Genomic DNA, 17,389 nt, shown 5'->3' with positions numbered 1-17,389 from the left:
TACCATACTATTTTGATTATTATAACTTTGTAGTATATCTTGGTATCTGAGATTGGGTTACCTCCAGCTTTTTTCTTCTTTCCCAAGATTGCTTTGGATATTTAGAGTCTTTTGTGGTTTCATACAACTTCTAGTATTATTTGTTCTATGTGAAAGATACTATTGGTATTTTGAAAGGGATTGCATTGAATATGTAGATTGATTGCTTTGAGTAATGTGGACATTTTAACAATATTAATTCTTCCAGTCCATGGATATGGAATATCTTTCCATTTGTTTTTGTCCTCTTCAGTTTCTTTCATAAGTGTTTTATAGTTTTCAGAATATAGGATTTTTATCTCAAGTTTGTTTTTTTTTAATGTTTATTTATTTTTGAGACAGAGAGAGACAGAGCATGAACGGGGGAAGGTCAGAGAGAGAGGGAGACACAGAATCTGAAACAGGCTCCAGGCTCTGAGCCATCAGCACAGAGCCTGACGTGGGGCTTGAACTCACGAACTGTGAGATCATGACCTGAGCTGAAGTCGGACACTTAACCGACTGAGCCACCCAGGCGCCCTCTCTTAAGTTTATTCCTAGGTATTTTATTCCCTTTGGTGCAATTATTTTTTTTTTTTTTTAAAGACTGGATATATTCTTTATTATATGACCAGCCACTCGATGGTTTTTTACCAAGGATCCCTTCTAGCAAAGGATCACACCTGTTTGATTATTTACATTTAGTATAGCATTTACGGAACAGATAGAACAATAAAAACATGAATACAGTAGTCTCCCCATCCTTATTTATGGAGGATATATTCCAAGACCCCCAGTAGGTGCCTGAAACCACAAATAGTTCTGAACCCTATGTATAGTGTTTTTTCCTACACGTAAATATAGTGAAGTTTAATGTATAAATTAGGCACAGTAAGAGATTAACGACTACTAATAACAAAATAGAACAGTTATAACAATATGCTGTAATAAAAATCATGTGGATGTGGCAATGAATTCTTAGAAATGATACCAAAAGCAAGAACAACAAAAGGAAAAAAATGAATTTAATCAAAATTAAAAACTTTTCTGCATTGGGGCGCCTGGATGGCTCAGTCAGTAAAGCGTCAGACTTCATCTCAGGTCATGGTCTCGTAGTTCTAGCCCCGCACCGGGCTCGGGCTCTGTGCGGACAGCCCAGAGCCTGGAGCCTGCCCCAGATCCCGTCTCCCTCTCTCTCTGCCCCTCCCCCACCCGCGCTCCATCTCTCTGTCAAAAATAAATAAAAACATTAAAAAATTAAAAAAAACTTTTCTGCATCAAAAAAACCATTATCAAAAAGTTGAAAAGACAGCCTACAAAATAAGATAAAATATTTGCAAATTATATATTTGATAATGGTCTAGGATCCAGGATATATATACAGCTCCTATAACTCAGCAATAAAAAGGCAAACAATTCAAGTAAAAAATGGGGAAAGATTTAAATAGCCAGTTCTCCAAAGAAAATATACACATGCCCGAAAAGTACAACAAAAGATGCTCAGCTTTGGTGCAATTATAAATGGGATTGTTTTTTTCTTAATTTCTCTTTCTACTACTTTGTTAATAGTGTGTAGAAATGCAACAGATTTCTGGGGCTTTTTGTCTTGCATTTTAATTTTAATTTTTTATTAAGATTTTTATTTTAATTCCAATGTACTTAACATACAGTGTTAGTTTCAGGTGTACATTATAATGATTCAACAGTTCTATACATTACTCAGTGCTCATCATGATATGTGTTCTTTTTTTTTTATTTTATTTTTTTTTAACGTTTATTGATTTTTGAGACAGAGAGAGACAGAGCATGAACAGGGGTGGGTCAGAGAGAGGGAGACACAGAATATGAAACAGGCTCCAGGCTCTGAGCTGTCAGCACAGAGCCTGATGCGGGGCTCAAACCCACGAACTGAGAGTTCATGACCTGAGCCGAAGTCGGACGCTTAACCGACTGAGCCACCCAGGCGCCCCATGATACGTGTGCTCTTAATCCCCATCAGCTATTTAACCTATTCCTCCACCTACCTCCCCTCTGATAACCATCAGTTTGTTCTCTATAGTTAAGAGTTTATTTCTTTGATTTTTCTCTCTCTCTCTCTCTGCTAAGTTTTATTTATTTATTTTGAGAGATAGAGAGTGCATGCACACGTGAGTGGGGGAAAGGCAGAGAGGGAGAGAGGCAGAAGGAGAATCCCAAGCAGGCTCCATGCTGTCAGCACAGAGCCTGATGCACACCTCAAACCCACTAACGGTGAGATCATGACCTGAGCCAAAACCAAACATCAGGCACTTAACCAACTGAGCCACCCAGGCACCCCATCTCTCTCTTTTTTTTATTCCTTTGCTCATTTACTTTGTTTCTTAAATTGCACATATAACTGAAATCATATGGTATTTGTCTTTACCTAACTGACTTATCTCACTTAGCATTATACTCTCAAGCTCCATCCATGTTGTTACAAATGGCAAGATTTCATTTGTATTTATGTCTGAAAAATATTCCATTACATATATATATACACACAGACACATATATATATGTATACCATCTCTTCTATAGCCATTCATCTATCGGTGGACACTTAGGCTGCTTCCATAATTTGGCTATTGTATATACTGCTGTAATAAACATAGGGGTGCATATATCCTTTTGAATTAGTATTTTTATTATTATTATTTGGGTAAATACCTAGTACTGCGATTACTGGATCATAGTTTTTAACTTTCTGAGGAACCTCCATATGGTTTTCCACAGTGGCTGCACCAGTGTGCATTCACATCAACAGTATAGGAGGGTTCCTTTTTCTCCACATCTTCACCAAAACTTGTTTCTTGTGTTTTTGATTTTAGCCATTTTGAAAGGTGTGAGATGATATCTTACTGTAGTTTTGATATGCATTTCCCTGATGATGAGTAATGTTGAGCATCTTTACATGTGTCTGTTAGCCATAAGTCTTCTTTGGAGAAATTCTGTTCATATCTTCTTCCCATTTCTTAATTGGATCGTTTGTCCTTTGGGTGTTAAGTTGTGTAAGTTCTTATATATTGGGGATACTAACCCCTTATCAGATAATGTCATGTGCAAATATCTTCTCTCATTCAATAGGTTGTCTTTTAGTTTTCTTGATGGTTTCCATTGTTGTATAGAAGCTTTTTATTTTGATGTAGTCCCAATAGTTTATTTTTGCTTTTATTTCTCTTGCCTTAGGAGACATATCTAGAAAAATATTGCTTCAACTGATGTCAGAGAAATTGCTGCCTGTGCTCTCTTCTAGGACTTTTTTGGTTTCAGGTCTCATATTTAGGTCCTTAATCCATTTTGATTTTATTTTTTTATGTATGATGTGAGAAAGTGGTCCAGTCTTATTCTTTTGCATGTAGCTATCATGTTTTCCCAACACTATTTGTTGAAAAGAGTGTCTTTTTCCCATTGCATGTTCTTGCCTCTTTTGTTGTGCTAATTGACCATATAATCATGGGTTTGTTTCAGGGCTTTCTATCCTGTTCTTTTGACCTGTGTGTCTGTTTTTGTGCCAGTACCATACTATTTTGGTTACTATGACTTTGTAGTATAACTTAAAATCTGGAATTGTGATGCTTCCAGCTTTGTTTTTCTTTTTCAAGATTGTTTTGGTTTTTTGTTGTGTGTGTGTGGGTGTGTGGGTGTGGTTCCATACAAATTTTAGGATTATTCTAGTTCTGTGAAGAATGCTGTTGATATTTTAACAGGGATTGCATTAAATCTGTAGATTGCTTTGGGTAGTATAGACATTTTAACAATATTCTTCCAATCCATGAGCATGGAATATCTTTCCATTTGTCTTTGATTTCTTTCATCCATCGTTTTCAGAGTACAGGTTTTTCACTTTGGTTAAGTTTTTAAAAAAATTTTTTTAATGTTTATTTTTGGGAGAGAAAGAGTGCGAGCAGGGGAGGGGCAGAGAGAGAAGGAGACACAGGATCCGAAGCAGGCTCCAGGCTCTCAGCTGTCAGCACAGAGCCCGATGCGGGGCTTGAACCCACCAACTGGGAGATCATGACCTGAGCCGAATTTGGATGCTTAACTGACTGAGCCACTCAGGTGCCCCATTTAAAAAATTTGTTTAATGTTTATTTACTTTTGAAAGAGAGAGGGTGCAAGCAGAAGAGGGGCAGAGAGAGAGAGGGAGACACAGAATCTGAAGCAGGCTGTCGGCACAGAACCCACTGCGGGGCTTAAACTCACAAACTGTGAAATCATGACCAGAGCTGAAGTCAGACATTTAACCAACTGAGCCACCCAGGCACCCCCCCACCTTGGTTAAGTTTATTCTTAGGTATTTTATTATTTTGGTACAATTTTGTTTTTTTTAATGTTTATTATCTCAGAGAGAGAGGAAGAGGGAGGGGCACAAAGAGAGGGAGACACAGAATATGAAGCAGGCTCCAGGCTCTAAACTGTCAGCACAGAGACTGACACAGGGCTCAAACTCACAAATCGCGAGATCATGACCTGAGCCAAAGACAGATGCTTAACCAACTGAGCCACCCAGGCATCCCTATTTTGGTACAATTGTAAATGAGATTGCTTTCTTAATTTCTCTTTGTATTAGTTAATGTAGAGAAATGCAATGGATTTCTGTACATCGATTTTGTATCCTCTGATTTTACTGAATTCATTTATCCGTTCTAGTAGTTTTTTTGGTGGAGTCTTTAGGGTTTTCTGTATGTAGTATCATGTCATCTGCAAATAGTGACAATTTTATTTCTTTCTTACTAATTTGGATGCCTCTTATTTCTTTTTCTTGTCTGATTGCTGTGGCTAGGACTTCCTGTATTATGTTGAATAAAAGTCGTGGGAGTGGACATCCTGGTCTTATTCCTGATCTTAGAGGAAAAGCTCTCAGGTTTCACCACTGAGTATGATATTAGCTCTGAGTTTGTCATTTATGGCCTTTGTTATGTTGAGGTATGTTCCTTCTAATCCCACTTTGTTGAGAGTTTTTTTTATCATGAACAATGTTGAATTTTGTCAAATGCTTTTTGTGAATCTACTGAGATGATCCTATGATTTTTATCCTTTTGTTAATGTTGAGTATCATGTTGATTTATTTGCATATATTGAACCATCTTTGCATCCCAGGAATAAATCCCACTTGATCATGGTAAATGATCTTTTTAATGTATTGTTGAATTTGGTTTGCTAATCTTTTGTTGAGGATTTTTGCATCAGGAGTCTTGACCTGTAGTTTCATTTTTTGTAATATACTTATTCGGTTTTTGTATCAAGATAATGCTGGCCTCATAGAATGTATTTGGAAGTTTTCCTTTCCCTTCTGTTTTTTAGAATAGTTTGAGACTATGTATTAACTCTTCTTTAAATGGAGTTTTTTTTATTTCCAGTTTAGTTTTGTTACTAGTAACCAGACTATTCCGATTTTCTTTTTCTTGATATAGTTTTGGAAAATTATATGTTTCTGTGAACTTACCCATTTCTTCTAGGTTGTTAACTTGTTGACATGTAATTTTTCATAGAGGTCTCTTATCTATTATCATCCTTTGTATTTCTGTAGTGTCAGTTGTTATTTTACCCCTTTCATTTCTGATTTTATTTATTTGGATCCTCTTTTTGTTCTTGATGAATCTGGCTAAAGGTTTATCAATTTTGTTTTTCTTTTCAAAGATTCAGCTCTTGGTTTCATTGATCTTGTCTATTTTTTTTTCTTAGTCTCTTTTACATTTATTTCTGCCCTATTCTTTATTATTTGCTACTAATTTTGGGTCTTGTTCTTCTTTTTCTAATTTCTAGAGGTGTAAGTTTAAATTGTTTGAGATTTTTCTTGTTTCTTGAGATCACTATACATTTCTCTTTTAAAATTTCTTTTGCGGCATCCCAAAGGTTTTGGACCAGTGGGTTTCATTTGTTTGCAGGTATTTTTAAATTTTCTCTTTGAGTTTTTCATTGAGCCATTGCTTGTTGAGTAGCATATTGTTTAGCCTCTACATGTTTATGGTTTCTCCACTTTTTTTTTTTTTGTAATTGATTTCTAATTTCATTCCATTGTGGTCAGAAAAGATGTTTGATAGGATTTCAGTCTTCTTAAATTTATTAAGACTTGTTTATTGGGATATGTGATCTATCCTATAGAATGTTCTATGTGCACTTGGAAAGAATGTGTATTCTGTTGTATTTGGCTTGAATGTTCTGTATATGTGTATCTCTTAAGTCCATCTGGTCTGGTGTTATTCAAAGACAGTTTTCTTGGGGCGCCTGGGTGGCTCAGTCGGTTGGGCGTCCGACTTCTGCTCAGGTCACGATCTCGCTGTCCGTGAGTTCGAGCCCCGCGTCGGGCTCTGGGCTGATGGCTCAGAGCCTGGAGCCTGCTTCCGATTCTGTGTCTCCCTCTCTCTCTGCCCCTCCCCCGTTCATGCTCTGTCTGTCTCTGTCTCAAAAATGAATAAAACGTTAAAAAAATTTAAAAAAAAAAGACAGTTTTCTTATTGACTTTCTGCCTGGATGATCTGTTCACTGATGTAAGTAGGATATTAAAGTCCCCTACTATTATTGTATTACTGTCAGTTTCTCCCTTTATGTCTGTTAAAACTTGCCTTATGCATTTAGGGGCTGCCATGTTGAGTGCTTAAATATTTACAATGCTGTATCCTGTCTTTGGATTGATCCCTGTATCATTATATATTGCCCTTTTTTGTGTCTTGTTACAATCTTTGTTTTGAAGTCCATTTTGTCCAATATAATACTGCTACCACAGGTTTTTTTTTTTCCCACTTCCATTTGCATGGAATATCATTTCCCATCTTTTCACTTTCAGTCTGTGTCTTTAGGTCTGAAGAGAGTCTCTTGTAAGCAGCACATAGATGAGTCTTTGTTTTTGTTTTTAAATCCATTCTGTCACCCTGTGTCTTTTGATTGAAGCATTTAGTCCATTTACATTTAACATAATTATTGATAAGTGTGTGCTGATTGCCATTTTGTTAATTGTTTTCTGGACATATCTGTAGTTCTCCATTCCTTTCTTCTCTTGTTCTCATTCCTTAAGATTGATTACTTTCTTTAGTATTAGGCTTGGCTTTCTTTTGTATCTCTATTACAGGTTTTTGGTTACTGTGAGGTTTATATATAACATCCTAAATATAGAGTAGTCTGTATTAAGCTGATGGTCACTTAAGGTTAAACACAGTCTAAAGGAACTTCTTCATTTTAACTCCCCCCTCCCACATTTTATATCTATATTGTCATATTTTACATCTTTTAACTTTGTGAGTCCTCTTCCCTTTCATAATTTTCTTCTAATTATGGCCTTTTGTGTTCCATTTTAACATTTCTTGTAAGGACAATCTGGTAATGATGAACCTTTTAACTTGTTTGTCTGGGAAAGTCTTTATGTCTCCTTGAATTATGAATGATAATCTTGCCAAATAGAATATTCTTCGTTGTAGATTTTTTTTTTCCTTTCAGTAGTTTGAATATATCATGCCCACTCCCTTCTGGCCTGCAAAGTTTATGCTGAAAAACCAGCTGATAGCTTTATGGGTTTGTCCTTAAATGTTACTAGTTGCTTCTCTTTTGCTGCTTTTAAAATTCTATCCTTATCTTTAATCTTTAACGTTTTAATTATTATGTATCATGGTGTGGACCTCTGTGGATTCATCTTGTTTGAAACTTTCTGTGCTTCCTGAACCTGGATGTCTGTTTCTTTCCTGGGTTAGGGAAATATTCAGCTATTATTTCTTCAAATAAGTTTTCTGCCCCTTTATCTCTCTCTTCTACTTCCAGGACCCCTGTAATGCAAATGTTTGCTCACTTGATATTGTCCAAGAGATCCCTTAACCTATCCTCATTTTTTTTTTTAACTTGTGTTTTCTTATCATTATTCAGCTTGGGTACTCTATTACCCAATCTTTCAGATTGCTAATATGTTCTTCTGCATCCTTGAATCTGTTGATTCCCTCTAGTATATTTTTCATTTCAGTTATAGTCATCAACTCTGATTGGTTCTTTTTCATATTTTCTATCTTCTTGAAGTTTTCACTGAGTTTATCCTATCTTTTCTACAGTTTGGTAAATGTCTTCATGATCATTACTGTGAACTCTCTATCAAGCATGTTGTTTATCTCCATTTCATTTAGCTTATTTTCTGAGGTTTTGTGTAGTTTTTTTGTTTGGAGCATATTCCTGTCTCCTCATTTTACTTGACTTTCTGTCTTTGTTTCTGTTGAATTAGGTATAATCGTTAACTTCTCCTAAACAGGAAGTAATGATCTTGTGTGTGATTGTGTCTGTGGACACTGTGTGCCTAAGTGACTTTGACTGGCTGGATCTGTGGCTCTTGTGGGCTGTGGGACAGAGGACTCCATGCTGATACTGTCCTGGTGGGATGCCTGGAGATGAAGTTGGTGTGGGATGGAGCAGTCCTAGGGCTCTCAGCATAGATTGCACATTGGCCAGACAGCTGACGCTGAAGTGGACATTGTCTGGGATGGTCCCAGGGTTCTTCACAGAGAGGGTACCTTGAGAAGACAGCTAAAGCTTAAATGGGTGTTAGGCCAAAGGTCCCATAGTTCTTTATTCAGGGGGGCCCTGGCAGGGTGGCTAGGGCTGAGTCAGGAAATGGGTCAGGAGGTCCTAGGATACTGTGTACCAGGGATATGCTAACATGTCATCTGAAGCCAGAGTATTGTCAGCCTGGAGTCTTCCAGGGTACTTTGCACCTGTGTCACCTTGAAGAGATGTCTGCAGCTATAGTGAATGCTGACCAGAGGTATCTGGTGTGTGCTGCACTGGGGCCGCTTTAATGGGATGGCTAGGGCTGGTGTGGGCTAGGGTTCCAGGGCTCACTGCAGTGGTAGGTCCGCTAAGGTACCTGGACCCTTGTCCTGTCTGCACTGTCAGGGTGGAGGGGGAATATCACCTGTGGTGTTCACCAGCCTCTCTGACTCTGAGAGGGTTTCAGCAGCTTCCCTGCCATTTTGCGTAGTTTTAGGGCTGAGTCTTTTATGTCCTAGTTGTTCTTTGAAAATGCAGCTTTTTTTCTGTGCTTCAAAGCGTCTGAGGCTTGGTATGGTGATAGTCCAATTAGGGCTCCCAGACTCTACTCTCATCTGTGCTATTAAGGTGCAGAGGAAATGTAAAATGGGGCACTTGCCAGCCCCTCTAACTCAGAGAGTTGCAGCAGCTCCCCTGCCAATCAACAGGGTTCTAAGGCCAGTTCCTTTGTATTCTAGTTGTCATTTCTTTTTTTCTGTGTCCCAGGGCAGATAAATCTGCTCACCAGTCCTTCCCCACTGCAGTTTGCAGTGTCAGAGGTGGTGGGGGTTCCCTTCATTACAGTGTCTCTGTCTCTCTTGCCATTCTGTACATGGTCTATCTTTTGTTGTGAAGAAGCTGTTCAGTCAGCCTTCAGTTCTTCCCAAAGCATTGCTTTACAAATAGGTAGATCTGGTGCGTCTATGGAGGAGGTCTTTCTAGATTGCCATCTTGCATGAGAGAAATCTATGGTTGTATGTCGTCTGCTTTAGCAACACTATGAAAAGCAGATTGTGGTAGCCAGATGGCCAGCATCAATCTCCCCAATTGTTTTCATGTAATTGGAGGGAGAGATAATTTAAGATGTCTGCAAAACTACCTATGCCCTTTCGCACATAAGTTTATCCATTGTAGGAGAGGGGAGCTAGGAGAATTTTCACAAACTAGCTTCTGCTGAATAGGAAATGAAAGGAATTCATTTAAAAAAACTAAAACTATGGGGCGCCTGGGTGGCTCAGTCGGTTTAGCGGCTGACTTCAGCTCAGGTCACGATCTCGCGGTCCGTGAGTTCGAGCCCCGCGTCGGGCTCTGTGCTGACAGCTCAGAGCCTGAAGCCTGTTTCAGATTCTGTGTCTCCCTCTCTCTGGTCCTCCCCCATTCATGCTCTGTCTCTCTCTGTCTCAAAAATAAATAAACGTTAAAAAAAAAACCAAAAAACTAAAACTCATATAGTTAAGTATGTATTTCATGAACAAATACAGGGATAGGGTAATTTAGAATTATTTATATTATTTAGAATTATTTATAAATTCCTCTTAGTTTTTGTCTTTTAAAGAAATCTGTTTAGGGAAGAAGTCCAGCTGTCCATGAGCCAAATGACTATTCTAAATACAATTACATCTTTTACTGTCATTTACAGTTTTTAATGTTTATTTATTTTTGAGAGAGAGAGATCACAAGCAGGGGAGGGGCAGAGAGAGAAGGAGACAGAATCCCAAGCAGGCTCTGCACTGTCAGCACAGAGCCCCATGTGGGGCTTGCTCATGAACCGTGATATCATGACCTGAGCTAAAACCAAGAGTTAGACACTCAACTAACTGAGCCACCACAGCACCCCTATCATTTACACTTTTAAGAAGACTCTCATTACTCAAGTTGGTGCTTTTTTATTCTAACTTCTCCATCCATTGCCTTCCTTTTAGAACAAAATGTGCATGTCTTCAGTTGACAGCAAGGAATGCCAAGACTTGCCCCTTGTCGAGTAATAAAATAACCACTGGATATAAATATAAAAGACTACAGAGACAAATACCTACTGGGTAAGATACCTTGAGGATTTGTTGCAGGGTGTTTGTATTTTTGAAGGTGGGTACTTTATACTATTGTGATCTATAGTCTTATAGATATCATTAAATATTAATTTTTGTAGCAGAAATCTATATATTAAGGAATAAAAAAACAAATTTATATATTGTTCTTGGAAATGGAAGTCAGAGAACACTCATGTACCACACAGAACATACTTAAATGTTTGCTTTGAGGTGGCTGTTCCCCTCTAGGGTTAGCCTGCTTTGGGCAGCCATTTCCTCATTAAGAAGTATAGCTTAACAAAGCTCATTTAAAAATTGGGAGTTTTCAAACTTTCAAGAATGATGTTATTAAAAAATGCATAGAAACAGAAAATCTTTCTTCCTAGACATTCCCTTCCCAGACATTTCTAGACAGTTTTTTAAAAGCTAACATTTATTATGTGCCAGACATTGCCTTAAGCACCTTGTAAATACCCATTAAATTATGAAACAGCCCTATAAGACAAGTACTATCATATATACCCACTTTTAAAAATGGAAAATTGAAGCACAGAGGTTAAATAACTCATCCAAGCCACACAGTTAGTATAGTAGATGGCTGGAGCTATGATGAGAATCCAGGCAGTCTAGCTTTAGGAGCCTTCACACTTAGTCTGCCTCCCTTGGTAATTATTGGTGAGGTAGCGGTATAAACTGCTTTTGCTTTTAATTTGGAAATCTGATTGATTTTCTCTTGCATATTTTATTGACAGCATTTATGAATGCAGCCTGTTGTGCAAGTGCAATCGACAAATGTGTCAAAACCGAGTTGTGCAGCATGGACCTCAAGTGAGGCTACAGGTGTTCAAAACTGAAAAGAAGGGATGGGGAGTACGCTGCCTAGATGACATTGACAGAGGGACATTTGTTTGCATTTATTCAGGTAAAGCAAAGGTTAATTATTCAAATTATGGTAAGGTCCACATTTCTGAATCTCTTTTACTAGCCAGGGCCATTGAGATCTTATAGCAAGGACAGGAGCAACAATATATAGGAGGAGCATAAGAGAGGGGACAAGTAACTGGGAGATTGAGCACTGAAGGGATGACATGTTCTAGGAAACACTGGATGTTCCAGAAAAGAAAGGCTCAGAGATAAAACTTGGGTTATTGTGTGAGGCTTTTTTTTTTTTTTTTTTTTTTTGGTCTCCATGATAGCTACAGATGCTTTGTGGTAAGGTTAGAAGTCTTTTTGAATAAGAAAACTAGGGGTGCCTGGGTTGCTCAGTCGGTTAAACATCTGACTCTTGGTTTGGGCTCAGGTCATGGTCCCGTAGTTTTGTGAGTTCAAGCCCCAGGTCAGTCTCTGAGCTGACAGCATGGAGCCTGCTTAGGATTCTCTTCTGTCTCCCTCTCTCTCTGCCCCTCCCCCACTCACACTGTCTCTGTCTCTCAAAATAAATAAATAAACTTTAAAAAAAAGAAAGAAAACTACATGACTCTGGTGGGGGTGCCTGGGTGGCTCAGTCAGTTGAGCGTCCACCTCTTGATATTAGCTCAGGTTGTGATCTTGTGGTTGTGAGAACAAGCCTGAATTGGGCTCTGAGCTGACACTACAGAGCTTACTTGGGATTCTCTTTTTCCCTCTCTCTGCCCCTCTTCCATTCTCTCTCAAAATAAATAAACATTAAAAAAAAAAACTGTATAACTGATTTGCTAAGGTAAAGATTATCAATCAAAGACTGTCTTGCTCAATGACTTGGGCTGTTAGAATGTAACAAGTTAAGTCTGTAATAAATACTTGCACAGGATGATTCAGGCAGTGACTTTAAGCAGCTCACTCCATTTCAGGGACTCAAGAGAGTTGCCCACACTCTGAGCAAAACTTCCCAACTGGTGTGTCATAGTTGTTCAGTTAATGATTTTTTTTAATGTTTATCTATTTTTGAGAGAGAGAGAGAGAGAGAGCAAGCGAGAGAGAGAGCGCACACAAACGGGGAGGGGCAGAGAGAGAGGGAGACACAGGATCTGAACCAGGCCCCAGGCTCCAAGCTGTCAGCACAGAGCCTGACGCAGGACTCGAGCTCATGAACCGCAAGATTATGACCTGAGCTGAAGTCAGACACTTAACCAACTGAGCCATCCGGGCACGCCTGTACAGTTACTGATTCTTTCTGGTCACAGCCGCCAGGCCAGAAACACCAGTCTCCAGTAGTGTCAGCCATTTACCCCAGAGTATCAGGCAAAAATCCTCACTTCCTATGTGTACCATGAAATGAGAAAGGTTGAGGGAACATAACTCTGGAGCCAGTCTAAAGGAAATGTCCTAGACTGAGTCTTGGCAGTAAGGCAGCAGGGACCAGAGCAGCCCTTCTCATCTGAAATTCCAGGTTCACTTCAGTGAGGGCAAGAATTATTATAATTCATAACAGTCACACTTGGATCCCTGTCACATACCACTTACAGACACACATCCTACACAATTTACCTACACATTTGTCTCTCCTGTTTCTCAAAATAACTCTGATGAAAGTTAGCTGCCTTATAAGGTGCTACATGGTGTCCAGGAAGTATCATTGGCTTTATCTGCATTACTAGAAAATGTACCTAAGGTATCTCTCTGATCCGGCTGCTAATTTTGACTTGGTAAGTATAATTTTGAGTCCCTTACAAGAAAATGCATAAACTTGAAGATTTTAATATTATACTAGAACTTAATATGAGAATAATAGGTGCATATCACCTCAGATTTAAATAGGTCACTTTATAAAAAGAACATACGTTTTTTAAATTTTTTTTTTTTTCAACGTTTATTTATTTTTGGGACAGAGAGAGACAGAGCATGAACGGGGGAGGGGCAGAGAGAGAGGGAGACACAGAATCGGAAACAGGCTCCAGGCTCTGAGCAGTCAGCACAGAGCCCGACGCGGGGCTCGAACTCACGGACCGCGAGATCGTGACCTGGCTGAAGTCGGACGCTTAACCGACTGCGCCACCCAGGCACCCCTTTTTTTTTTTTTTTTTTAATTTTTTTTTTTTTCAACGTTTATAAAGAACATACGTTTTAGCTGATACAGCATTTTTAACTAGACACAAAAGCTATACTCTTTTTCTTTAAATGTTTATTTTTGAGAGAGAGAGAAGGAGAGAGAGTGAGTGGGGGAGGGGCAGAGAAAAAAGGGGGACAGAGGATGCAAAGAGGGCTCTGTGGTGACAGCAGAGAGCCCCATGTGGGCCTCAAACCCACTAACCATGAGCTCATGACTTGAGCTGAGATTGGATGCTTAACCAACTGAGCCACCCAGGTGCCCCATAAAAGCTGTAATCTTAAGACTGGAGTTCACCTCTCTAATTTTCTAGAAGGCTTTCTGATCTATATTTTTGTTTTCTATTATTGTAGCTAAATCTATTCTCTTTCATGTTATACCAGAACAGACAATGCTTTTTTTAGATGGCCAATGTTTTTTCATATCCTGGAAGATAAGAAATCTCTCACTGGTCTTTTGTTTATTATTTCTTACAAGAGTTTTCTAGGATTAGTTAATGTGTTTATTTTCATTCTAGAAATAAAGGATATTTCACAGGATTCTTTAGTAATGGAGCAGAATAGAGATGCTCTTTTGTTGCTTAGCAATTATCTTTTGTCTCATTAAACCCTTTTTTCTTTTAGGAAGATTACTAAGCAGATCTAACACTGGGAAACCTGATCCTACTGATGAAAATGGAAAGGAAGAGAATATTATGAAAAATATGTTTTCAAAAAAGAGGAAAATAGAAGTTGCAGATTGTGAGGTAGAAGTTATCCCATTAGACCTGGAAACACATAGAAGTGCTGAGACTGAGGAGTGTCCACCTACATTCTGTAATAATTTAAAAGAACCTGTTACGTAAGTAAAATCTTAGAAACCTAATCAGGATTGATCTGTATTATTGATCAAGCGTGGTTCTCTTTGTGTCTTACTTTACCCCTACTCCTGTGTATCTCCTGTATATCAACTTGCTTCACATTTACAAGTTTAACACAGAGAAATCTAGAACACTTAGATTTTAAAATCTAGGGGCGCCTGGGTGGCGCAGTCGGTTAAGCGTCCGACTTCAGCCAGGTCACGATCTCGCGGCCCGTGAGTTCGAGCCCCGCGTCGGGCTCTGGGCTGATGGCTCAGAGCCTGGAGCCTGTTTCCGGTTCTGTGTCTCCCTCTCTCTCTGCCCCTCCCCCGTTCATGCTCTGTCTCTCTCTGTCCCAAAAATAAATAAACGTTGAAAAAAAAAAATTTTTAAAAAAAAAAATAAATAAATAAAATAAAATCTAGCCAACATACTTTTTTTCCTCAGTGTTCCATTTCTGGAGTTTTACCTTTAAAAAATTTATGACTTTAATCAGAGTCTTTATGGATGTCATAACTTTAGCAGTCCTTTGTATTTTCTATCAACTTATGCGCAAAGCTTTTCATGGATTCTTTTTTTTAATGTACTTCAAATATGATTGACTTTAAAATGTTTCTTTCTTTAGTGGGGGCTATCCGTAGATGTTATTAGATTAATTTGTAATGGATATTTATGTAACAGTGATATCTGTATTTCAAAGTCCAATAAAGAGAATTTTTAGTGATATATAGAATAACTTTTTTTTCCTTTTCAGAGAAACGAAATGTAACAATATTTCAAGAATTCGGTATCATTCAGTCATTAGAAGTCCTAAAGCCAAGACAGCCATTATTCAACGCAATGGGAAAAAGATGGTAAAAACTGCAAAATGTAGATGGGGCCCATCTCATCTTTCTGTCTTTTACTTAGTTCCAATTGTTTGTGTTATTTAATGTGTAGGATTTCTTTTATTATTTTGGAATGGGCATACTCTTGAAATGTTAAGACCGTGCTTTATTAGTGTCCTCCATGGTGGATTGGCATGTTCCCAACTTAGATACATAAGGAGAGGATTGGTCATGATCTGACAGTGTATTCCACTGAGACTGAGAGCTATCCAGTTCTGAGAATTTGTAGGAAAAGTTAAAGTGTTCCAGAGTTGATAGTGATACATAATAAGAAAAAAGATACAGTAGGCTTAGGAGATAAGGTTGTAAGATGTAAGAGAAAGAAGAGGCACAGCCTAATAAAAGAATCTTCCAGAAAGCACCATTTTACATGATAGCCTCTAAAGGTACACTTTTCAGTCTGTACTGAGAAGAATAACTAGTCAGAGACTATAACCTGAAAGCAAAGAAAGATACCGGAAAAAGAACAGGAAGACATAATGGTAGTTCATAGTAGGGCTTGTTGATGAAAAGTAAAAACTCCGCCCTAGGTGGTGTGCAGATATTTATCTTCTGCCCTAGTAATGTACAGTAAATACCTCCTCAGGATCACAAAATTATGAAAAAGTTGGGCCATCAGACCACATGGACCTGGGTTTGACCTCCAGCTCTGTTTCTTACTACCTGGGTGATCTCTCCAAGTCTACGTTCCTTTATTTGTAAAATGATCTCAGAGTTAAGAGGATTAAATGAGATAAACATCAGATACTTTGTGTAGTACAATGCCTGACACCCAAGTGCTCAATAAATGTTGACCCTTTAAGTAACTTGAATAATTAATAATGGTCAACATTTATTGAACAGTTAGTTCAGTGCCAAGCATGGTGTTAAGTATATGCCCTTTTTAAAAGCTACCCTTGCCATATGAAGTGATTGCAGTGTCTACAACTCATAAAGATAGGCAACTCCCTTAACCTTCTCTTTGAAGTAAAAACTAGCCAAAGTGTGTTTTGTCTTTGCACATCTTACGGTTGAAGCCAAATCTGGTATCAGAATTGAGGGATACAGATGGATGTATTAGAATTTTATTTTAAATTTTAATGCCTAAAGAATGTCTTGACAGTCTTGATAAGTCTTGATAAACCACTTGATAAAGTGGTTTACTAAAGTGCCTAGAAGCAGAACACGGCCAAAAGGGTGCCATCACTCCAGAGATTTCTTATGATACCAGCTTTGAGGCTTTCAAAACTAATCTGGTAGCTACAGCCTATGAAGATTGACACTTGATGAAAGTGGGCTAACTGCTAAATTAAATTCTTTTTCCTGAGCTAGAAAGTAAAGACATCTTCCGTGTTCTCTTTTAAGGGATTTACATCCTCAGAGTCTGTCAGCTCAGAAGATAATGATGGATTTAAACCGACCCAAGTACATCTGAACTCCAAAGCCAAGGAGATGAAAAGTAGGCTTTGTTTCACTCTGTGATTGCCTGCCTCTTCTGCTGTTTTGTCTGTCCTGCTAAATACCTGTGGCTCATTTTCTCAGACTTAAACAGCTGCATTCATTATATAAGTTACTTCTTGTCTATATCAGATGTTGGCAAACTACAATTTGTGGACCAAATCTGGCCCACCATCTGTTTATGTATGGCCCATGAGCTATGATAATTTTTACATTTTTAAATAACTGGAAAAAAATGAGAAGAGGAATAATACTTTGTGACACTCAAAAATTATATGGAATTATAATTTTGGAGTCCATAAAGACTTCTGTTGGAGCATAGCCACACTCATTAATTTATATATTGTCTCTGATGATTTATGTCAGCATTGCTGAATAGTCAGGATAGAGACCATATGGTCACAAAGCCTAAAATACTTGCTCTCTGTCCCCTTGCAGAAGAAGTTTGCCAACCTCTAGTCTGTATGCCAACAGTGATCTGGGGCATGGCAGGAAGGAGTGGGGTAGAGACCACTCTGAGTTACATAGTCCACAGTGTTATCTTTGGTTTTGGAAGCATTGTCCAAAGCTGCCATTTCCTAACTCTTTAACAATAAAGATACATCATTCTACAGTACTCCACCCAACACTG

At 38.4% G+C, this 17,389-nt stretch overlaps 1 protein-coding gene across 3 annotated transcripts in view; it reads left to right on the top strand.

Annotated features, from left to right (window-relative positions):
* SETDB2 (SET domain bifurcated histone lysine methyltransferase 2) overlaps positions 1 to 17,389 on the top strand; it is an 89,401-nt gene that overhangs the window by 31,917 nt on the left and 40,095 nt on the right. For all 3 annotated transcript variants that reach the window (XM_030310302.2, XM_032594976.1, XM_030310287.1), the window contains 5 exons: positions 10,464 to 10,580; positions 11,324 to 11,493; positions 14,220 to 14,436; positions 15,189 to 15,288; positions 16,666 to 16,759. In XM_030310302.2, coding sequence (XP_030166162.1) covers positions 10,464 to 10,580; positions 11,324 to 11,493; positions 14,220 to 14,436; positions 15,189 to 15,288; positions 16,666 to 16,759 — 698 coding nt within the window. The remainder of the gene's footprint in view (positions 1 to 10,463; positions 10,581 to 11,323; positions 11,494 to 14,219; positions 14,437 to 15,188; positions 15,289 to 16,665; positions 16,760 to 17,389) is intronic.

Source organism: Lynx canadensis, chromosome A1, assembly GCF_007474595.2.
Source record: "Lynx canadensis isolate LIC74 chromosome A1, mLynCan4.pri.v2, whole genome shotgun sequence".
Taxonomy (NCBI): domain Eukaryota; kingdom Metazoa; phylum Chordata; class Mammalia; order Carnivora; family Felidae; genus Lynx; species Lynx canadensis.
The sequence above is the reverse complement of the archived record's forward strand: the minus strand, read 5'-3'. Positions and strand labels throughout refer to the sequence as shown.